General features: G+C 38.2%; 2 protein-coding genes across 3 annotated transcripts in view; one reads left to right on the forward strand and one right to left on the reverse strand.

Annotated features, from left to right (window-relative positions):
• Window positions 1–24,775, forward strand: part of LOC110835981 (folliculin-interacting protein 2) — a 490,121-nt gene that overhangs the window by 174,413 nt on the left and 290,933 nt on the right. The gene's annotated exons all lie outside the window — the stretch shown is intronic.
• On the reverse strand, window positions 10,286–17,103 carry LOC110840267 (endocuticle structural glycoprotein SgAbd-4-like). The gene is made up of 3 exons (XM_022085175.2): window positions 16,944–17,103; window positions 14,621–14,742; window positions 10,286–12,075 (listed from the first exon to the last, which is right to left on the reverse strand). The coding sequence occupies exons 1-3, from the start codon at window positions 16,950–16,952 to the stop codon at window positions 11,793–11,795; spliced, it is 414 nt and encodes a 137-aa protein (XP_021940867.1). The 5' UTR covers window positions 16,953–17,103; the 3' UTR covers window positions 10,286–11,792.

A 24,775-nucleotide genomic window follows, 5' to 3' on the forward strand; every position in this document is an offset into this window, starting at 1 on the left:
CATCACTTAAACGCCATTTAACAGCCAAATTCCATTATGTATTTTATGCATGGAAATTTGTGTTTAGCGAGCCCGAAACCCTGCGGAGCGCCTATGGAAATCGCTTTGTCCATTTGTCTGTATAGCCCTGCGTTCTTCTGTACGCATGGAAGTATTCAAGAACGGTAGAAGATACGAAAGGTGCACTCTGTGGAGCACACAGAATTTTCGAAGGTGTTCTTTATCCTACACACCGCTACCCATCAGGGTTAAATGTATACATGAATAGTATCCTTCCTAACATACTCATAGTCTTAATTTTCAAAATGATGCATTTTCAGGTCACCCACTCTATGGTGCAGGAAATTGTTTGAAAAGTCGATTGTGTACTCGATTTGCCAAAGAACAGCCCACTTTTTTTATGGAGCTAGCTGCATCCAGTTCCCTCTATCGATTCCCACCCCTCTAAGCTCCATCTTAACGTTATCCTCCCATCTACGCCTAGGTCTTCCCAGTGGTCTCCTTCCTTCAGACCTCTCAACCCCATACCTTGTAAACACCCCTCCGCCCCCTCCCCCTGCGTGCCGCATGTCCCACCTACCTCATCCTCCTCACTTTAATCACCCTGGCATTATGAGGTGAGGAGTACAGGCCGTGAAGCTGATCATTATGCTATTTTCTCCGTGATCCGTCTCCCTCCCTTTTAGGTCCAAATATCTTCCTCAACACCCTCTTCTCAAAGACCCTCAATCTGTGTTCCTCCCTCAAAATGAGAGACCAAGTTTCGCACCCATACAGCACAAGTGGCAAAATTACACTTTTGCATATTTTAATCTTTATGCTTTTGGATATGAGACGGGAGGACAAAAAAGATTTTGGACTGAATGATAGCAAACATTCCCTGGATTTAATCTGCTCTTGATTTCGCTATGAATGTCTTTCTGACTTGTTAGTGTCGTCCCCAAGTATTTGAAGTTTGTAAAATTTTCGAACGATTCGTTAGCTATTCTTATATTCTGGTTCTGTCCTGAATTCTGATGCGGAGATATTATCATATACTTTGTGTTTTCCGCATTTATTTCTAGACCAACATTCCTACTGTCCCATAAGTGTTTCTGTGCACATTTTCAGGCTATGTATATATGCCCATGGAATTCAATAATTAATTTTTGTAATCATCAAATAAATTGGCGTTTGAGTGACGTCACATTTCTAAGAAATTTTAGCTAATCTTCTCGAAGTAAGAAAAGTGTTTGGCTGTGGACTCGAGTGCTTGCTACCCAGAACTGAAACCCGACATAAATGTTTTCAGCAAAGCGCGCCAAGTAGTTTGCCCATTGTAATACTTTAAGTGTTCAGTGATGACGTAATCAGTTTCCGATGGTAGTTGTGTAAAATATTTCGGCCACGGATGAATGGTAGCGCGAATGGTTAGTACGATCACGGGCGATAACGTCTTCATTATTCACCAAAATTCAAGTTTATTGGCGTCATGGTGGGGTCATCGACCCATCCCAGGAACTTGAGCTTACGTCTCGTTTGTATCATCTATTGTGGGAAATAACAAATTTTGTGTATGAAGGAGTTTCAATGGCATAAGGTCCATATCAAATTTCGTAAAGGTCTGTCCAGCCATTCCGAAATTTTATATATATATATATATATATGGATGCTAACACCAGAACAAGCTATGACATAGACAGGGTCCATGATACTTCCATCTCATGAATTTCAGTACACATTATGCTGATATTATCAATTCTAGGAAATTCTGGAATTCTTATGTCCGTAGGTCATCCCCGACGTTGACATTATGATGGTCGTCAGACTCCGCAAAGGATAATGGGTAATGGCCTAAAGACATTGCCATCCTCCCATTTCACGAATTTTGAACATCCGTCACGTTTGTGTTGCCGAAGAGTAGGTTAATTTGTTTAGACTAGCCTCAAAATGGCATAACCTCTCCACCAAATCTAATTAAAATCCGGTCGGCCTTGTTATGACATGGCAGAGCGTGTATATTGAAAGAATGCAGATACGTGGCTACACAATGTCGGTTGAAAGACCGGCCGAACAGGTCCATAAGTTATTGGCCGCTTACGATGCAGACTAAACAAATCGATTTTGATGAAATTTGATATTGGAGAATTTTATGAAAATTTGTTGAACCACTGCAGATTTCATTCGTATCAGACAACATTTTTTCAAGAACGTTTAAACCTTTTTTTTCTTTTATCTGCTTAATGTACTTGTTAAATGAACACTGTATAGTTTCACCACGTTACGTATAAACTTTCCGGCTATAGGAATAAGAATGTGTAATTTTCCGAGAGGAAACTAAATTTGCCTCTATTATTACACAAAAATTCGTAATGGTATAGACAAGGATGTACATGTTTGGTTTGTTCTTTCCGGTAGCTAATTATGTACGCTTCAAAATGCACGGTAATGTGAATGCAAGAACACAAAATTCAGCAGTCATCGACATTAAAGTGGATAATTAATAGGCCTCGAAGCATCCAAGGCTGCATTAACGGATACAGTTGTCTGGCAGAATCAAGAAGATGCATCTTTACATGGATCTCAAAGACAGACAGACAAACTGACATAAATGCCATCAACATGTTTTTCTACAAGTTGTAATTACAACTAGCGGTTTCCGTTCTTTTCTAATTCACATTCACATTAAACAGATGAAGGTCTCCTGGGTGACAATTTCCAGTCAATCTCTTACTGTATAGTTCAAATAACATGTCTAGTCTTCTGGGATGTAACACCGTGTGAATTCGTAAGCAAGGACGTTTCGAAGGAACACTTCTCCCAGCACTGATGTGTGTTTAATAAGCACGAATCCTTTCTCTGTTCAGTTTCATAAATATCTGTTGAAACTCCCTGAACATTATTCTGTGCAGGCAGTGTCTGGCATAGTTTCGAACATTTCTGCGATCAACTCGATATACGGTAGTGTACTGCCTGCCATCTTAAAGGCTTCCAGTGAACTGTATTTTTTCATGTGTCGGTGGGTCAGATTCTTACAGAGTAAACTGGTTCCTGCAATGTCAAGATTTTACTCCGAGACAGAAAGCTCTTCTGAATCTTTGGTCTTTTTATACCAGACTACAGGACCCAACTTCACACAAGTCTATCACCTCCGTGAGAACCTGAAATCTCACCGAGCTATTGTTCGTCCAACTTTCAGAGAAAATCTCCTTGAATGTCAATAACTTTTCAATGTTCAGTACTCGACAAGTTAAGTGCATCGCCAGGTTCCAACCAACCAAAAAGCTAACTAAGGGCGGAGTCCTATGTAAACAGAGCCTTGTAACTAAAACGGGAATTTTGCTTACGCTAAAAGGGTTCTGTCGTGGCGGGAGCCTCGACCATTCAAACTAGGGTCTGTTGCTGCTGATGGGAGGTTATCCCGTCAGGCAATTTGTCCAAGGAATTTGGTTGTTTGGTTCTCTGGGGTTTGAACCCAGAGAGGGAGGGGCCGTTTCGGCTGAAGGCCTCTGTGGCTTGGGTTGTGAGATAGTCTGTAATAAATAGACCTGTCAGCACGAGGAGGTATGTTTGATCTTATACGACTAAATATAAAATTCAAAACTTATGTTCGTCCGTCTGGTCTAATAAATTACTGATTACCTTCACTACCATCTTCAGTATTTAAAAAAGTTGCAAGAATGTGTGCCATCTATATTTAGCGTTAATTACCTCTGAATTTTGCCCACAGAGTATATATATATATGGCTTTTTTTTTTCTTCCAGAATCACAGTGATTATTTTCCTACTCAGTATTGACCAAATGCTTCTTCAGGTAGTCCTTGGGTCTTTGGAGAGACTTAACCTCTTTAACTAGTGTCCTCACCTCAGACTTGGACCTTTTGGTCACGCTGATCAGGCCTCGGTAGACGTAGTTAGTGCAACCTTGGTCATTAGCCCGCGGTATTACTTTGGCTAACCTGATTTTAAGTTTCGTCATGGTACTTCAGACACTTGGCATGTGCCAGATGAAGTCTCGTCCACGAGCGTGCTAGAACCGCTGTCTCTGTAGTATCAAGGCGGACTTCTCACAACTGGCGAGTCCCTGCTTCCGGTAGTCTTCTCAGCTACCCCGAGTTGGCTGACACTGTCAGCTCCCCGATGTGTACACGAGAGCTGCTGAGATAAGTCGACTTTCATATAGAGTCTCCATAATGGAGAACACTCTCTATAGCTTCCGCTCCCTCAAAAGCTACATACAGAATGTTACCTTTCGTCCACAGGTTAACCGGAATCACCAGCTCCATATTATCTTATGCCAAAATGTTAGCTGTCAGTCTGCAAGTTTGCAGGAGCCACCGGACCCACGTTGGCTGATACTGTCAGCTCTCTGCAGTTGTATGACAGAGATACTGCCTTCCAGAAAAGTTACATCATTTTTGATAAGCGCAGGATTCTCACATCTCCAGGGTTGCCTTCTCAGCTTCCTCGAGTTAGCTGATATTGTCAGCCACCGTGGCTATGCTAGAACTGCTGGTTCTCTGCTGAGAAGGACCAACTTACACATGGAGGAGGCTCTGTATCAGAGATCACCGTTATATGGATTCCGCCATTACTTTTTTATTCTTGTGTTTTATCATCATTCCACGAGAACCGTTGAACAAAAGTTACCACCCACGAGCCCCATACGGGTGTGGTGCTGCCCGTTACCCCGAATGGATCGTTAACAATACTGCTGTTACCACCCAAGTGAGTTGCCTTCGATGGGCCAAGGCCCTGTTCGCCGTCGAAAAACGATACCACCCTCAGCTGCGACTGATACTAAGAAATGAATCGTAGTGTCTTCGTCATCATAATCAAGGGCTCCCATGAGCCAACTCTCGACATAGACATTAGATCGAGCGAGCTGTGAAACCTGGGAAACAAACGTTATGAAACAGAGTAGAGTATGTGCATCTTGAGGGAAATATTTTAAAACAGTTTACTAAAGTTTATCTTCGCTGTTTGCAGTATTAGCCATCACATCCTTGTAAAATTCTATTCTTTGCTGCTTTCGAAATTACTATCTCCTTAATAACTTGATTTGTAACTTCCTTCATCTTCACCGTTGACTCTCCGTAATACGAGGTGCGATCGGAAGGTTTCAAGACTGCGCGTATAAAAACCCGTACACTTATCTCAGGTATTAAATTCATCCATCACCCTCGAAGTAGTTCCCCTGGGAGTGAACACAACGATCCCAGCGCCGCTGCCAAGCCTGGAAGCATCCCTGTAAATCTTTCTTTGTCAGCCTGTCAAGCATCATCTGCGATTCTGCCTGAATCTCTTGCCAAAGACTCGCCAAAACGGCTACGGAAACCTATGAAATGCTAAAGCAAGCATTTGGGGAGTCCGCAATGGGTCGTGCACAAACTTTTGTGTGGCATTCACGTTTTAAAAATGGCCGAAACTCTGTCGATGATGACGAGCGTTCTGGACGACCATCTTCGAGCACAACGCCCGAAAATGTTACGAAGATTCGGCAGGCCATTCACGAAGATCGACGTCGTACCATCAACGACTTGTGCGACATTGTTGGGATAGGCTATGGGACCTGTCAGCTGATTCTAAAGGACGGAAGCGGCCGTCAAAGTGGCGCAACCACAACTGGCTGCTGCATCATGACAACGCGCCAGCGCACACCGCCCTCAAAGTTCGGCAGTTTTTTGGCCTCAAACACCATGGCCGTCATCCCGCACCCTCCTTAGCTCCGTGTGACTTCTTCCTCTTCCCAAAGATGAAAATTCAGCTAAAGGGAAGGAGATTTGAGACGATAGAAGAGATTCAGGCAGAATCGCAGATGGTGCTTGACAGGCTGACAAAGAAAGATTTCCAGGGATGCTTCCAGGCCTGGCAGCGGCGCTGGGATCATTGTGTTCACTCCCAGGGGAATTACTTCGAGGGTGATGGATGAATTTAATACCTGAGAAAAGTGTACGGGTTTTTATACGCGCAGTCTTGAAACTTTCCGATCGCACCTCCTAGGATGTGGAAGGCAAGGGGAATCCACCGCATTAAAGATCCTCGGGATTTCCCAAGTATCAGCAGCTCAAGAGCTGCTGCCAACCAATCGTAGGATTGATTACGAAAGAAGAAGAATTAGTTCCTAATTTTTATATATTTCATTACAGATAAAGCAAATGTGTTTTTTAACGGACGCCTTAACGTGTTAATGCCACGTGCAGACTTTTAATAAGTGGACGTACTTGTAACATTATCTGTGTTCAGGCATTAATTCCTTCAGAACAAGCATACAAAGTGACCGCGGTCTGTAGGTCTCCTTGACCCACAATCCTTGTCTGGTTGCTGGGACCGGAATCTTTCATTTGTTTTTATATACGTCCAGCACACTTTTTGTCTTATTTTTGTATTCATCAGTTAGTTTATCTCGTCAAAACTACTTTCACTCTTGTGGAAGCATCTTCGAGTTATGTGGCAATGTCGCGCTGTAACCCACTGTTGAAACAAGTGCGTCTTCCATTGGGAATTGTAAACATCATTCTCAGACAATTAAAAAGGCAATATAAAGAATAAGGTAAAGTTATTCCTGTGTCAAAATACGTTGAAACGAAGACGTAGACTTTTCGGGAGAGCGAGGTAAAATTACACGAAATCTTAACCTCAGATTTAAATGGAATTGAGCGTCAGGTTCTGGCTGATTTACCTCAGGGGGTGAAGCCACATGAGATGACTTGTGGGCTACACAACACGCAATGACGAACGGAACATTTCTGATTTTAGTGTGATTCCAAACCTAGTGATGCAGCCCGTGGTCCTTTAATTAATTGACCGATGTATCCTGGTAAATAATGAAAAACTACTAACTCTCCACAATTATTTCATGTCCGATTCTGGGGATACTTTTTCGGAGTCTGAATTTACTTGTAACACCTTTCGAAATTAGCTTATCATCGAACTAAATCATGGATATGTCGATATAAAACAAGAAATTATTTATGTTGTTTTTCTATCATCTTGAATGGAAAAATGTCATTTGATACAGTTTGTGTTAACATGTGACATTTTTTACTCTACGTTTTAACTCTGTAACTGCGTTATTGATGTATGCGGGAATCTGCAATCAGTGAGTACTTTTTATATGACCGGCAGATGAAATGGTTTGCATTTGAAACTATTTTTCTAAAAGAAAAAGAATAGAAGACAGGGCTTTACTTTATTCCCGTCTCATCAGCGTGTATTTTTTTCTTCAAACAAACATCTTACCACCTCGGGTTCCCTTCTGTGTACGTGTTCTTGTTTAGTACATGAAATAAAGTTCCAGTAATTGAATTCTGAATGGTTCTGACTATGATAGATTGCATTTAAAATTGTTCATTATCAAGACTTTTTCCATCGTATTTTCTTTAAAAACCCACGACGTTTCGGAGGCTGGTTCTGTCTCCGTCTTCAGAAGACGGAGACAGAACCAGCCTCCGAAACGTCGTGGGTTTTTAAAGAAAAGACGATGGAAAAGTGTTTATAATAAATAATTTTAAAAGTTCTAATAGCTTACTCTAAAACCTCATTATGCTGCTATCTGACTGAGAAAATGGAAATATAGAAAACGAATGTAACCATATGGCAACAGATTTCAATGCCTATCGATGTAAGCAGTTTTCAAATGCTTGCTTGTCTCTAATTACTTTCTAACACAAGGAAACTTTATAAATTAACCCAGGAAGAGTGTTCCTACACAAGACTTCGTTCCGAACTGTATATTAATTTTATCTGTGAAAGTATCAAAACCTAAATATTATTTTAACTTTTAAGATGGCTGTCTACTGGGCTGTAGCGCCGTGTAGTCAGGTATCATTTTCGAGCGTTTCACAGGTCTCTGCTGCCTACATCATCAAGGCTATAACTCACTGCTCTGATCACCCTGATGATGGAGGCAACAAGGACCTGTGAAACATTGGTAAACGACGCTACAACCTAGAAGACAGCTATCTTCGTACTCACCGCCGTAAAACCTCAAATTCTATTTATTTAAAATTTATTACGTATTTCGAACATCTACATGTATAGGTAATATTTAAAAATGAATGCGGCTATTTTATTTGAATTACGCTAATTTCATTGTTTGTGAATTCAGCCGCGATAAGTTATTCTATTGATGAATGCGGTCACGGACGGTGTTTGGCCTTTGAACTACGTGGCCCACCTTTCCCATCTCTGAAGTCTCACAACCAAATAAGACTGTTTTGCTACCGAAACGTTTTTGAGACAGAGTCTGTCAATACCTTACTTGTTCGCGCGGTAAATTTTGCTCAGAAATGAATAATTTATTTCGATTTTGCTTGGTTGTCGATCTTAGTGAAAGGAGGTCTTATTTCCATTGTGAGCGGATAAAGATATTTGTGCCTTTTGTATTGCGGGAACGATACGATATCATTAATTAAGTCAACGAATTAAAGCACTAAACTCATGTACGTAATATTTAAACGTTTTTTCCTGCATAAAAAGAATACAGGTTCTTTGTTAAAAGAACATTCGACGAATGATGTTTAGTAAAATAATAGCTACCTCTTCTAAGAAGTGAAAAAAATCCTTACACTTTATTGTAAAAAATTCGAGTTCATTGGCATTACAGCCGGTGGTACACATAGTTACCAATGCTCCTAGAAGAGGCAAGAGAAGATTTATTTCCTTTGTTCCAACCTCAGCAGGAACAATCCATTCCTTTTTACGAGGCTCTTTTTTAATGATCCTTGTGCTGATGGAATATTCAGCTCTCAACATACTGATTTGGACAACATTCAGGCATCGTAAAGTTTCTCTAACCAGCAGAAAGAGAGAATGGATGCCCTTGAAAGCTAAAAACAACTTTTAATTTCACCGAAATTCAATGTAATTAATTGTACGAGTTTTATCAGTAGTTAATGACAATCTTACTATACCAGTGTACACATTCCACTAAGATTTATATGTAAGAATACGATAATACACAACATTGTTCTCATTCTGTCTGATTTTTGTCGAATCAGTCCTGGAAACAAATTTCATTTGTTTTGTAGGGGAATGAGAAAGTTAACGTTTCGTTAAAGGAACTGTTTCAGTCATCATGACATTAAAGACTTATAAGGTACAGTCATCGGTGTGTAGTCTTACATGTCATGTTGCATAATGTCTGTTCAAGATTGCGAGATTACACATGCAGTAAATTATGAGACACAGAAATACGTGTAGATATCATCACGGTAAAACCACAGGTCAATCTGAAGACCTACTTCTGTCGAATATTATACGATGACGTCATTAAATTTATTACGGAGACCTACGGATAAATTAATTGAATACATTTACTGGAAAGTAACGGGAAACATCCTTTGTTTGTGTCACTTGGATCTAACATGGCTGGGAAAGTAGATACGACTGAGTTCATTGTTTTGTATTTGTGTCCAGTCTTATTCAACTGTTACCTGATAACCTTACTGCGCATATGAAGATGCAGACTGAACTGTACAGTACAAGAATATGAAGATTTCTGTCTTCTCTGTTGTTGCGCTGTGTAGTCTGTTAGATGTTTACCAACGTTTCAGAGGTCATACTGCCTCCGTCATCAGAGTATGAAGATTTCTGTCTTCTGGGTTCTTGCGCTGTGTAGTCTGGTCGATGTTTACCAACGTTTCAGAGGTCATATTGCCTCCGTCATCAGGGCGATGACTCTTCATACTCACCGCTGTGAAAACCTCAAATCATACAAGAGTATTGTTTGACTATTGTTTAATTCCAAAGCATCTGCACGTGATGTAGATCGACTTACGTAAACCACGCTGCACTTTCTGAGCTCATCAGTCCATCTGTGTCCTGAGCTGGTGTAACATAGAAATTTTGTAACTAGGCTAAGGATTTGGTTCTCGGGTAAGATTTATTTTATTACGATGGAAAAACCGACTGTTTTACCAACCGAATCTCCAACCCAGTGAGTAAAGCTCTGTATGTGATTAGTTATATTTCTAAATTCCATTAAGAAACAAACATATATACACATGACACGCTCTGAAAACAGTTGATACAAGAATCTTGCGTAATGGGGTGTGAATAATTTTAAACGTACTAAGCAATTCCTTGTTTCTCTGAACATTTAGCACTAGATGGCAGAGCAGTATTTTATTGGTACGCGATATCATACAAAATTATATGTTTTAATCGCGCCCAACAGACAAATTCTAGAAGACCTACAAAAGTGCCCGACCATTCTGGCTGTGGAAATGTGGTGAGAGTAAAAATGCTAAGCTCCTGCAAGTGGTAATTATATACGAGTATATATCAATTAAGAAACATTAAGTTGTGCTAATTACTTATTTATTGGCGGAAACTAGTTATAGTAGTACAACATACAAATTATTTTATATTTCTTGTAATAGTTTTCAGATTGATATTTATAACTCATATATCCTAAAATAACTTCGTAATGCAGCAGTCAATGCAACGTCTAAGACACCTTTTGGTTTGCAGTATTAATTATAACCTCGCATATAATCATACGTTTCTGGGATCGTTTCAATAGACTTTGTAAAAATGCATATCTTTAACGAAATAGCATTGTATAATATACCGGTGCGAGGGTATATGTGTCAGTCTTACAATTTCTGAAACAAAAAAGAATTTTCGACAATTCCATACAAATATTTTTTTATGGGTTCTTCAAAACTTTACACAGCTTTGATAACTTGAGGCTGGAGTTCTAATTTTAATTAGTTACCAACACTATGAAATAAATGTCTCTAAACCATGTATTATACAGCGCTTATAAGGTTTTTTGACTCGTATAATATACCCTGAAACCGTTGGGTTGTTCTGAGGTGAGACATTAGGGATGTTACTATTAGAAATTTCAATGAGAAATTGGCAAGGATAAGTATTTCAGTCTTAGGTCATATTTAAACGACTTTAAACGAATTTCCGCCAATAAATAGCCTGATTATAAACGTTATAAAGATACCACGCGCTTCTAATATTACAAAATGTATGGCAGGTTTAATATGAAAATAGAGTTAATGAGAAAGACGTGTTTTTCAGACAACTACTCTCATTTATTCATATTTAAGAAAAAAATCGAATGGGGTAACTGCCTATATTAAAACCTACACCAGATTTGTACTTCTTTATAGCCAGTTGACGTAAATATTGGACCACTTCTCTTCTGAAAGTAGAGTTGCAACGCATAGTCGAATAGAAGACTTATCCGCGAGTATGATTTTACAACTGCACTCCCATCGGAAAATAATAAGATTTTGGCGTAAAGGATTGGCTAGGACAGAGAGAGAGAGAGCTGTTACATTTTGTAAGACGTATTCTGATAATTAAAACAGAGAATCAGATTCATATTAAAACAAACTTGGAACTTACCCCGAACGAGTAAATCGTGATTTATTTCGCTACGAATTTTCTAAAAGTCGTAATTATGTTACAGTCCAATTTTCGAAAATGTTTGCGAGTGTCTACTTTAGAAGTAACAGCTCATAAGATAAAACTATTCTCTCATCGTTGTCGAATACCTTAGCAATTTGATACAACAGAAGTATCAGCAAGTATAAAGTTTACTGGAAACTTGTCTTTCAATGCATTAGAAAATATTTGTTGCATGCCACTGACATCGAAACTCGAAGTGAACAGGATACAAAATTAGACTTACAGCAATATCTAGTGGAGAATTCGGAAACCACTTTTATGATGCTGCCATCTAGGAGGCGAAACGTGATTTATTGTTTCATAGTAGTGGAAATGTGAATGGTTTAACAGATACAAAATATCTCCAGAAGTTTGACAAGCTGAGTTCTTGTTTGTGCCGACTAAGGACGACCTCGTGGTGTTTCTGGAGTGGGTGGCAGCGTTGCCAAGTAGTCGAGGGCCCTCTGGATTGCGATTGGTATTGGTGGTGATGTGGGCAGATGGTCGCCTTGAGGGGCGAAGCCACCTACGTCATCCGCAACGTACTGAAGCGTGATTTGAATTCCTTCCGGGCTCGTGTAAGTATAGGAGCCCTGGGTTACAATTACGTTTCCGTCTTCCGGGGCAGCTGCCTTTTTCAGGGTTCCAACTTCTTGTGCCTTTATGCCGTTAGCAGTTTCGTAACTGCAATGAAAATAAATCAGACCTCTGATGACACTTTTCGACTATTTTCAGTAAAATGGTCAAACTTCAGTTTCATGATCAGCTACTAAGTATTGACCAAATGTTAGACTTTACTGATGTCTTCGTAAACACTTTAAATCGGAAAAAATATTAATAATGCCACGGTGGTCTAGCGGTTAGAACGCTGGCCCTGTAATCCTGGGGTCTCGGGTTCGATTCCCGATCTAGGCAACACGGAGTTTTCCTCCGGGGGTTCCCCGGTTTCCCCGTGGCATCCCAACAATTACTCCATTCACACACAGAAGAAGGCAATGGCAAACCACTTCTGGATCATCTGCCAAGAACGTATATGAACAGGTCCCAGTCCGAGAAAAGGATGGAAGGATCCTGTTCATATGGACCTGTCGTCAGACAGAACACTAAATAAAATAAAAATAAAATATTAATATTACTTATAGATATCATTTGTAGTACTCAGTATAGTCTGTTTGTACAAAAACTATTACACTATGTAGATTATATGTGAACTCAATGACATTTTGATATATTTCTTGTCAGTTATGTCTGACACTGTACTTGAACATCATTTTAATATGATATGCATTAAGTAGGAGTCTAAAATAAACACAAAGTGGGCAAAAGCGTGATTTTTACATTTAGTACAAATATAAAGAGTCGTAAGTATAATTTGTTACTTGAAAATTCAAAACAAAGCAATCAGGTTTTTAGGCTTTTTACAAATTTTGGTTAAGGTTGCGTTGTGCACTTTCAGGACCGAAGTTCGATATGTTGAGATAATGTTTACACGTATTTTCTACGAAAAGTAGAAGATTCCTATAAAGTATTATACTTTGCAATTAACTTAAACTAAAAGGATTTACGTCTGCGTTAATCAGAACTAACCACAGATGGAGAAGTCAAGTCACGAGATTTCAAGGGCAGAGTGACATACAAACCTATTTCGTTGTTCCAAGATTAAATAAATTATTGTCTTCCTATAGTGTGTCTGGCCACTAGTGCCTCTGATACATGTAGTGGAGGTCCCTCGTCCAAACTAGGCTATTCGAATGGGGTCTCCTCAGTTTCTGAAGACGAGTGACGCTCATTCACTTCCGGGCCTCTCACTGACGTCACTCGTTGGTACTCTATTCTTATAGTCGTGAAACGAGATTAGAATTCATAGGTCAGCATTCGTCCAACAAATGTTAACAAGAAAATGTCTGTCTTCTGGGTTGTTTCGCCGTGTAGTCTGGTAGATGTTTACCAACGTTTCAGAGGTTCTTGCTGCCGCCATCATCAGGGCGATGAGTCATGTCAGTTGGATACTACTTTTGTGCAGGAAACAACGAATATCTATCCCAAAACACTCGACATTTTATTACAAGGGAGTGTGAAGAACGAGGAGATCACATGGAAAATTTGGAGACATACCGTGACAAACCTTGAAATTTGTTAAGGAAAGACAGTAAAATATAAATAAGACTAAATATCCGTAAAAGCCGAAAATCGGAGAAACCATGAGCCTTTTGCTAAACCTCTACAACATAAGAATACTAAGAAAGTATTTTCTGCACGTCGAGAATGGAATTATTTTGTGAGCTAACAAAATGGGCATATATTAATGACATTTTGGCCTTATTGTATTTAAGGGCTTCCGACATTTCAGAAATATTTATGCACAGAACAAAATGCATCGTAGAATTCACTTTCTGACCACCGGTACCGAACATATTTCCATTCTGTAACTTCTATCATGATGTAGAACCAGTCACCAGATCAAGAAATTATAATTATAAAGATTATTACCATGCTCAAAAGATCCAGCTATTCTTAACACAATGAGCCCAATCCACATTCTCCCATAATATTTTTTAAGATTACTGTTGTCATTATTATTTCTGTATACACCCAGGTCTTTATGGTTTTTCCCTCCAGATCTTCCAAACGAATCTGCGTGCTACATACCAACCCATCTCAACCTCCTTGATTTGATCGCCAAATAACAATCGACGAAGAGTACAAATTATAAAGATCGACGTCGAATAGTTTTCTCCTTCAGGCTTGAAGTTTTCGTGGTAGTCCATAAAATTGTGCAGTCTCTGGGTATCCGGCCGTGTCGAAATTTGATAATTACCGACGTTTCGGTGGAATTTACTGTCTACTGTAGTTACTCTGAAACGTTTTAGTTCTACCATTTCGATATATTTAGATGAACTCAAGACTCAAAACGGTATTCCACTTTATCAGATGTAGTACAAGAAGCTAGTTTTTCTGTTTTACTTTTTTAAAATTTGTCAGTTGGTTCAAAATCTATTGAATAGGAAATAGAGTAAGGACATGAAAAATGTCTTGTTTTCTAGGAAGCAAGGAGCGTAGAGTACACAACTAATTAACTAATTAAGTAGCTGGCTCAGGAAACCCGAACATTTATCACCGAATTAGAATAGACAAAATTAAAAAAAATTATGAAACTGATTTCATTAAAGTCAAACCATGCATATATTAAGAAACCGGACATCGTTTAAATAGGGATAATAGAACTCACCTGTACTCATAAGACCCATCGGGGTTGTATTTGCTGTTTTGGCTTTTGATGGCGATAGGTTCCTCTGGTTTTTGTGGGGCGGCTGACGCTAGAGCCACCACAGTGCCCAGTACGAATATAAGCTGAAAATCAATTACAGTTACCTGTGAATTGTTTCCCAAAAATAGATGTCGCTAATTATCTGACTGACTCTACAAAATACAGTAATTCTTGATTAGCTTACGTTTTCTCAGCTTGTAATAAAATTTCTTACCTTTTATCAAATATGGAAGCTCATTACCTTGTTCACGTCTCTTACCTGAATTTTGTCCTGAAGAATATAACACAGATCACATCCCTAATCCTATTTGTTTAATATTGTTCTCAGATCTGGATCTAGATCTTCCAAAGTAATGTCTCTCTCTCTAGGAATTTCCGATCAAAATTTTGTGTTATTTTCTCATATATGGCTGTGTCACCGTTGTGTATTTAAGTCGATATAATCGTTTATTTGAACCGTTCTTTACTGTGATGTGTCTGACAAGGTTAGATTCGTCCCTGTAGGTGCTAGTGGAAAGTATGCACATAAATCGGTCCTTAAATTGCACAATGAAGAAAACAACAAGGAACTTTTAGTGAAGATGGCTGTCTTCTGGGTTGTTGCGCCGTGTAGCCTGATAGATTTCTACAAACGTTTCAGAGGGCATTGCTGCCTCCATCATCAGGGCGATTGAGGTAGCAAGGACCTCTGAAACGTTTGTGGAAATTTACCAAACTACACGGCGTAACAACCCAGAAGACAGCCATCTTCACACTCACCGAAGTGAAAACCTCAAATCCTACAACATTTAATCAAAAGATTTGTTATAAGTTTTTTAACATTTGTTCCACCTTCACACAATAGGATTTATACGGTTAAAACAGAGTATTTAAATAAAATTCTTATTGTGTTTGCCCTACAATTTTCAAGATCAGGACATAAGACTTTCGTTTAAAATTGGACACAATCTGCATTCGATTCTTGAAACAGTCAGTGAACTTAATGGTCTCTAGTCACGAAATAGAAACAATTAATCATTGGTTACTCTTAACTGCCCGTATAATATTCATTGATACCGCAATAGCAGAATGAAGACGGAAATACATAAAATGACCCAGAGAGGTAGATGGGAGGACAGATTAAATCCCTTTCTGAAGCTTCAGCGAAACTGTTAACTTCATTCAACCGGCGAACAAGTTTTTCGGCAATAATGAACCCCTTAGCAAAACTTCCGTTGCATGAAGTTTGTTGTTTCGTCAGTCATTCGGTGAGTTAAGACAGCAACTGCATGTCAGTAACTGTAGACGGAATGCATGGTGTTGCCTACTGGCTTGTTCAAAGTTGGTGTAGTCATGCCAACGTTTCGTCAGTCAGAATAACTACGTTTCAGTTTTCTTACGCCCAGTGACCATCTTGCACATTGCCGTGACACATTTGAGCCCATATTCAGAAATATTACTACGTTAATATGTCAAATTTTGATATTACTCTATTAGATAGATGCCACATACTAGATTACAGTATTGTGTTTCGTAATACAGCAGAAGTCATGAATGTTTCTGTCACCTACTTGTTTTTCTTGAAAGTCAAAACGTTGGCACGCTATGTGGCTGTAAATTGTAAATTCGCCCGTTGTCTTCCTCATTTTATAACATGAGGATACCAACTGTCGCCGACCAGTAGGTGTCGGAAGGTCGCGAGTTAAATTTATGGCCTGAAGACCGGAAATCCTCACTAAGAAAATTTTAGTTTTTTCCTCAGTCCCTACAGGCAGATGCCTAAATATTTCCTTAATTTAGACCACGATCGCTATCTTCCTCATTCATTTCAATTTATTTTTCAGTAATAATGCTATAACTCAATACTATATAGTATAAAGAAATTGGATACGTCATTAAATAAACAAAAATATTATTAAGAATGATACGTAACACATTAACTGTTTCAACGCTGGGTATAGTACTTTACACTTCTGCGTGAGTCCCACCAAGCGGATGATGATATATTGCCTTTAAATAGGCCACGACCGTTTTTTTAATATTTATTTTTCATCTACATTACTCATCACTCGTTTTGTCTAAATCTATGCAATCACTGTAGTTGATACGCCGTTGCTGAACTAAGCAAAGAAGTAGCTAGTGAGTTACTACAGGCCACCAAGCTCTTTGACGCCTTGTCCTTAAACCTCTCATTTCTGAGAGGAAGAAATTTGTCGTCTCCCGCAGTGGGAATCCCCTCTTCAAGTTTCCCAACCTCGCGCCGCGCTGAGACACCACAAGCATGCCATAATGGTACTATACATACCGTATTCATGTTCCTCCGCTGCTGGCAAGATTCCTTTGCGTCGGATAATTCAGAGGTGTGTGTCGGCTTGGGTGTCTCGTTGCTGGTATTTATACCTTATCCTTCAGTTTAACATGTTTTATTTCTTGTCTCCAGTCATGCCGATGGTATTTTCTCTATATCATCATCTACGATGTTCAGAGGAGGAGTTAACGTACTAGCCTCCCTCCCTCCATTGCTACTTAACATACAAAATTATCTTATTTTTCCATAATCCTCTTCTTATGGTATTGGCAAGTGTTAATATCGTACAACAGTTGTGACAGAGGAAACATGAAAGAGATAAAACAAAAGAAAGAACATGTCACGTGAGAAGAATAATTTATCATCGTATGTGATATTCATTTATTTGTTCTGGGACAAGTTTTTATCCTTATAAAGTGTTAAGTCACAGAGATGAAAGAATTAGTAGCCCAATTAAAATTCTGTAACAAAACTAAACCAGAGAAAACAAGGAAAATAATTGATGAGTTTTTTTGCAAAGGGACAGTATATTAGAGTATCTGTCCGATACAAGAATCGACTGGGTGTCGGGTTTATGATACCTACAGGCTACAGGGATCTAACATTATGGCTACTTCCATGTTTAGGTCTGAATGTGTGATGTTGGTAAAACATTAGTACTGAAGAAATTTTTTTTTCGGTTACGCGTATTATCAGTTTGCCTCCGTGTATTGCCGAAGTGGTGTAAACTGGCACCCGGCTCACTGGGTCAACCGAAATTTATTATCACAAGCAAAGTTATATGTATTCGGTAACTCTTCAATTAAAGGGGTATTTTTACTTTATGTTCTTTGCTTTTTCAAACCAATCTTATTCTAAACTATTTTGGAGAGATCACTGTTTGGTGTTTTGGCTTCTCGTTTCCCATTATGGGCGTCTTTCAAACACTAAGTTATGAAGTTGTTCTTTTTCAGCCATCATGTACGACTATTTGATTATTATGTACATAATATTACAACAAAACACATAAGTAACTTACTTAACAAGTAGGGCGTACCAGTAGGCCTCTCACTATCACCATTACGACTCCTACTACAGCCGTTACTATCAACTACTACTACTACTACTACTACTATCTGTTACTTCCAACAACTACTTCTAGGATACTTCTGACACTGCAAGTTTCTGCTTTTCTGATTCTGATTTTTATTATTTCCATTTCCCGTCCTTGATGGGTAGAACGAGACAAATATATTCTACTCCATAAGGTTTGGTTGTTTATACCGAGTTCTGATGTACACGTAACCAGTCTGATCGTAGCCCATGGAGTCTCAGTCAATTTCTGAAAAAGGAAACCACGCAATTGTTTTGCGTCTCGTCTGGCAATATTCAAAATTTCTGGTTTCCAAATAAATGCCGTTTTGGGACCAACAGTAATGTTTAAGAGACAATGGTACCGTGTTACTGGTATAATTTGCTGTGCAGATCATAGATCTGTTCACTGTGGTGTGTTTTAAGATTCCGGAGGTCATTGATATTCAGTGTAATCTGTGAATTTCTTCAATCATGCTTATCTCAAGCTTTAGATTTTGGTAGACATTCATAACGTTTAAGTATTAAAGCTAATTTTATCTCTGTGTATGTATTTTGTTGTTCACTTTTTCCGAATGCCCGAGTTACGCTTGTGGTGTCCGTAAATGAAGTTACTTCTCAGAGAAGTGCTGTATCTGCTGTGGAATTTGGTCTTCTGGAACTTACTGGCTACTAAATTTATTTCGAAACCTTCGTAACCGCCTACAAGACTTCAGACTTCACAACCGAGAATAGCATAATCCACATATTTATTGCTGCGAAAATATTGAATCTGTTTCTGAACTATGCTTACGTTCTTTAAATGTTATGACCTGTGACATTTCTCAATGCGTCTTCGTCATTTGTGGCATAGCTTTTGATTTTGGAATAAAGGATATTTCTATGGCATATATATTCAGAGACAAAACTGTTTATCGCCAGTACAGAAACGTGGTATATCAGTTTCCGTAACAAAACAGTAAGTAATGGTTTCTTTTTAGCATTGCAAGAACAAGCCATTCGCATTTTAATGCAGCAGTTTGCAGGTGTGCAGAATCAGTAAGAATCCTGTTGACGTCGGAAAGCACGTTTAGACAGACTTATTTTGTTCCATGTTCATCGTGAGTAGAGGGTAAAAACGATTAAACATTGCAAGGTTACTAGAGGAAACGAACGACGAAGGTGTAAGGAAACTGATAAAGAATGTCATTCATAGTGACGAGACCGAGTCTGATCGAAGAAGTGGAATGCAAATCAATGTGTGCATGATGCAAATTCTGTTTGGAAAAGTTCTGTTCAAGTGTACACGATGCACCTCAAGACGCAGTTGAATAACGCATTATCCTTGAGTGCACGTGCACTTGCAAAGCGTTCTCCTTCAAGTGATTTAGAGACTGCTTGGTAACTGTTATTTACATATGAAGTTTTAGATTCTAGTCTTCATTACGCAGTCGAATGAAAGATCTAAATATTCCTATACGGAAAAGCAAACTTCTTTAATCCCACTAAAAGTATCAAATTGGCAACGGTAGATCTTTCAGAGGGGGTGGGGCTCCTAGACATCTTAAAGGATTATACACGCGCGATGTTACAGTCAAGGATATATTTCAGCAATAATATATCCAAGATTTTATGACAACAGGACACGAATTAAGACAGAGAAAAACAATAAGCTTTCAGCTGTGTCTGGGTTTTTAATATATATTTTTTGTAGTTTCAGACGAACAGTTAACAGTTGATAGTTTATGTCCACGTTAACTACGACATGAAACACGTCTCATGATGCTTGAAGAAGTCTACCTGCACAAATTGTCTGCAGTGGAACATAACAAACAGAAATATTGCATGAGATAATTGGTTTCCTTCTATTGAAGTTAAAAATTGTCTTCAGGAAAAAACAAAGAGAGCTGATGTTGAAATGTTACTTATATTTTGGCGGTCAAACGGATAAAATATTACTATGCACATTATGATTTTAAACCACTTGAAAAATTTATTCTCATTTATTATAACCAAAATTACTTGAATTGATAATTCTTATGTATTGTTTTATGTAGTTTCTGTATTTCTATAGTGTTTTTAGGAGTGATGATAGTGAAAGAGTGGTGTAGTGAAATTCAAGTGAATTTAAAATATATAGGTGTATCATAAAATTTATATTTATGAAGTATTTTTCGTCGGGTCAGTTTGGCCCACCTTACCACTTATGAATAAAATATTTTACCCTAGCAGTTGAAGTTAAAATTAATATTTTAGAAATCGGTTATAAAGGTGTCCTGTGGGTTGTAATTAGGTTCAGTGGCGTGTTTTGTGCGGACGGATATAAATATTCGATTCTCATAACATTGAATATATTTATCAATATTAGGCCGATGAGGACCCTGTAGCGTGGAATTTAGTTAATAGGTCTAAGTTGTATCAACTGCAGAGGTTATTGTATCTGTATTTTAAAGGCGATTTTACGGTGAAATATGAGGACTGGGGAGGAAGTATCTATGGTAATTAAATCAAAAGAGTGAATGTGAGAATTTTATGCCTTGATTAACTGGAATGAAGTAAGTAAACCATCCATTGTCCTAACGCCAGGAACATAAAAGTCATTTTTCCGCAATAATTTGTCTCAACATATAGCTATGTTAAATAAAAGTTAAAATTATGTTCAACTCAATGATGTATTATTTTATTTGCTATTTCGTTTTATTCTTTATATTTTTCAGCGTATATTCAGACTTTACGAATATCCTATCTCCTTTCCATTGAGTCTTGCCAAATGTCGTTTGAGAATTAATTCTGAATATGGACAGACCAAACTTTGAGAGCTATAAAAACAGTTGGAAGAATGGAGAAGTGGTTGTGAAATTATAGAATCTTGCCTTATACATTCCCGTGTTAAACTTGGCAGCGTTCCACAGAGATCAACAGGTCTCTACCAGACCACGTCTCCCTGTATGTCGACATTAAATAAATATGTGGTAGAGGACAACCAGATTCAAAAGTAAGAAATCAGGGTTCATTTCTGTCCAGTGTTCTTATACGATCATTTGGATGTACATACATGTTTGTGTGTGTATTTAATGTAGACTACAAAGGAAGATAATTATATATAGTTGGCAGTGGAAAATGGGAAATTCGTTTTGAAAGATTTTGAAGCAGAAATAAAAACCATTTATAATTCTGCTGAAGAGAGTTAATAGGCAATTGACCTAGACCTATTCACAAATAACTGCATAAGCCAAATAAATGACGCAGTTATAGCCAACTTGACTTCATGACGATCAATATTAAAATTACGGCTAACATGCAAATTTCTGCGGACATAATTTTCTTCCAGAGAATTTTCTTCGTTGGTTTATCTTTAATTAATTCCTTTATTATTTCTTCCAGTTGCGTATTTCTGCCTTCAACATGTCCACTGCCAGCTTATAAGAAACTTTTTCGACGAGTTGTCAAGATATTTGCTTGGAATACACTTACCTCAAAGGTAATTTAGTCGAAGTTATTTATAATGAAATACTGACAGGGACATCATTATAAAAATGTCCTTCGAAAATCATTTAATATAAATTATATCATACCAAATTATAACTAACAGGCCTAAAGATTTATTGACACTCTGTCCTAACCTCACTATTAGGCGTTGGTTTAATTAGCTTAAAATATAAAATTTCTAAAAGGTGACGGTGTTAATTAGAAGCACAACAGTAGCTGTATTAGTGTTTCGGATTATCCGGTAGTATAATATGTTATATGCCTGCTTAGGGGCTTCTAGGCAACTGACACATACCAGCGGAATGTGGGAGTCGTTGATTCCATTCTTAAATGTAGCAGTACTTCTTCTTTTGTTAGTAGGTCAGTCGATTAATTGATGAATTTATTATAACTACAGATCGAAAACTGCAGATATTATGTCAATTTAACGTTCATTGAGATGTAAAATGGGTAGTGTATATTAAACAGGTAGACTTAAAAACAGGTGAACTAACTGTTTTGAAGGCAGTCGCGATTGGTAACCATTTTACCACTGAGCGATATATTTTTCGGTTCTTACAGGCTAATAAATTTACGTTTATGTTGCTCTGCAGGATATCTGAGGATTATTGACGTTATTTAGGTTACTAAAGTCCGCGTCTCCTCCCAAGTGCTCAATACAATAAGACGAACATGCACGTTTTTGCCCTTCGATTTCGACGTCGGAACAATGAAATGCCACACAAGCTGTCTGATTCTGTTGGGCGGTTAGGCGAGACTATTCCATACGAACTGGATTTTTTATGTGTAACTTACAATCACATGTTGAGATATTTCATGTCTGATACAACCCACAAGTATAATGATTGTGGTATTGCAAAATATGATAAAAGAACCGAAGTCTGTATTACGAGGGCGCTAATGAAAAATGTCTTTCGGACAACCTGAGAAGAAGAATTTCGTTCGTATGGCAGTCTTACTGCTCTTGAAAAGAAACATTTCACACATTCATTCATTTATTCATTTGTGGCTTAACTAAATTGTTAATAGCTAAAATTATAAGTCCACAGCATCGTATTGTAGGTTGTTTAATAAAATATGAATAGAACTGGATATGAAAGATATCATGGCCTATATCATTATGTAGCTAATTATGTCATATCTCTAATTATTTTCAGAAAATTGCTCTACGCATTTCGTGTACAAGAGATATAATGGTGGTGTATTTAGTTTAATGGGGCTATCTCGACAGTAGTGATTGTGACTACTCTTTTTACAGTCTAAATATTTTCGTTGTATATTTACTAACGCTGTGCCCAAAATATCAATTTCATATGGAAGAAATTAGTAAAGTAACGCTTAAGAGACTTGTTCAGAACATCGAAATATATTACGTTACATTAGACAGTCTCTTAATTGTACTTATATTAGATCTGATCTTAAAATTTTGCCCATATGCTTCTCAAAGGTTACGTTATTGATAAATTTGTCTGCTCCATTAGCCTTTCATGTATCATTGTGCTAGTTCCATGCAGCACTCACATGATAGATGCCAGGTGTTTCTCCTCGTGTGCCAGTTTTTAAATTTTTGGCACCAAATCGTTTGCTATAGCCGGCCCTACGGGAAGACCTTGGAGTTTGTTATGCGGGCTCGTCGTCTTCGTGGGTGTGTGACCGAGAAGCGTCGAGAACATCCATAGATCGAATTGGATGACATGTCTGCAGAAGTTCGTTGCGTAGTGCTTCAACTGCAATGCTGCAAATCGTAAACAAATTTAATTCAAAGGAATGTAGACATTTTAGATAAAATTATAGTTAAATATAAAAGTTAATAACTACGACAGCACAATGTGGAGTGCTGATAAAAGTTTTGTTAGTAATGAATCATGGTTCTACGTAAGTAGATACATTAATAGCCAAAATAGCAAGATATTTAGTGCTGAAAATCCGCGTTATTTCCATGAAATTCTGCCGCATTCTATAAATGTCGGATTATGGTGTGCTGTCTCTGGACGGGGGATATCAGGTAACATTTTATTTTGCACTGAAAGGGTAACAGCTGAACGTTACCAGGAGTTTATTATCAATTGAATTTCCTTTTTGGAATTCGACGAACGAAACTGCTAGTTTAAGCTAAATCGGTCGACGTCGCATACAGCAAAGTCAACAATGCAGGTTCTGAGCTGGTGCTTTGGTTGTCTCATTATTTATTGAAAAACTTTTCGCCCCCTCGATCGCCGGAACTATAGCCACCGGATGTCTGTCTTAGGGGGTTCTGAAGGAGAAAGTGTACAAAAGCAACCCGTGCACGTTGGAAATATTAAAATAAAATATTTAGCTCCGCATTTGAAGCGTCACTGCTGAATCTCTCCGCCGGTCTTTGTCAAACAAGAGGAAAATTGTGAATCCATGCATCGCTGAATGTGGTGGACATTTCCAGCACTTAACGTAACATTTTATGTTACTCTATGATGTTAATGTCATTTGTTTTTGACAAATACAACGTGAGTCAGAAATGGGTTGCGTGACTGCTCGATTACCTGTGTTTTAATCATGTATTCATGACATATATGATCTCGTATGTATGTATTAAATTAAAGCATTGTTCGCGTTCACAAACTAGACAGGCTGACCACCAAACTGAAAATTAAATTAGTTACAATTCCCAATTGATCCACAGTTCCATTAGTTACATATTCTGATCAAAAATCCTGTAAGAACTTTCATTTGATACAATTCATTATACTGGACATAAAATTAGATCCAAGTTTCCCATTGATTATATTTAAAACGACTCTAGTGTTTACCTGGAAAAACTGACTTCGAAATTTGAATTTTTCACTGTGAATATGTGTTAAATCGTCATCAGCCCAGGAAATGCTGAAGAATTCAGATATCATGCGTGCATGCTTTTATATTACCTGGTCCCCTTATGTGGACCATAATTGTGGTAACGCTTAAATTTTGTATGAATTACATGGTTTTATTTTCATTTCAGCTAGGAGCATTCAGAACGCAATGAATGCGATCTGTTGTTTACTTCGCGGAGACAACTCTAATGTTAACGATAATGTAATAAATATATAATTCGGTGTTATAACCTTGTGTTTTACTCAGACAGAAGGATATTAGTTTCACGTGGCAAGGTCAGTGGCGTAAAAAGTGTAATCTTGGGGCTAACGCGTGGCTTATGGCGGACGTTAGTCGGAACTGAGGTACGGACGAGATAGGTGGAAAACTTCTGTCAAGATTTCTTTCTTGACACTGAATAAACATTCACGTCAGGTCACAAGTTCTGAAGTCACGTTACC

Source organism: Zootermopsis nevadensis, unplaced genomic scaffold (assembly GCF_977971745.1).
Source record: "Zootermopsis nevadensis isolate Lab colony 2312 unplaced genomic scaffold, Znev_1.0 Znev_ptg000010l, whole genome shotgun sequence".
NCBI classification, from domain to species: domain Eukaryota; kingdom Metazoa; phylum Arthropoda; class Insecta; order Blattodea; family Termopsidae; genus Zootermopsis; species Zootermopsis nevadensis.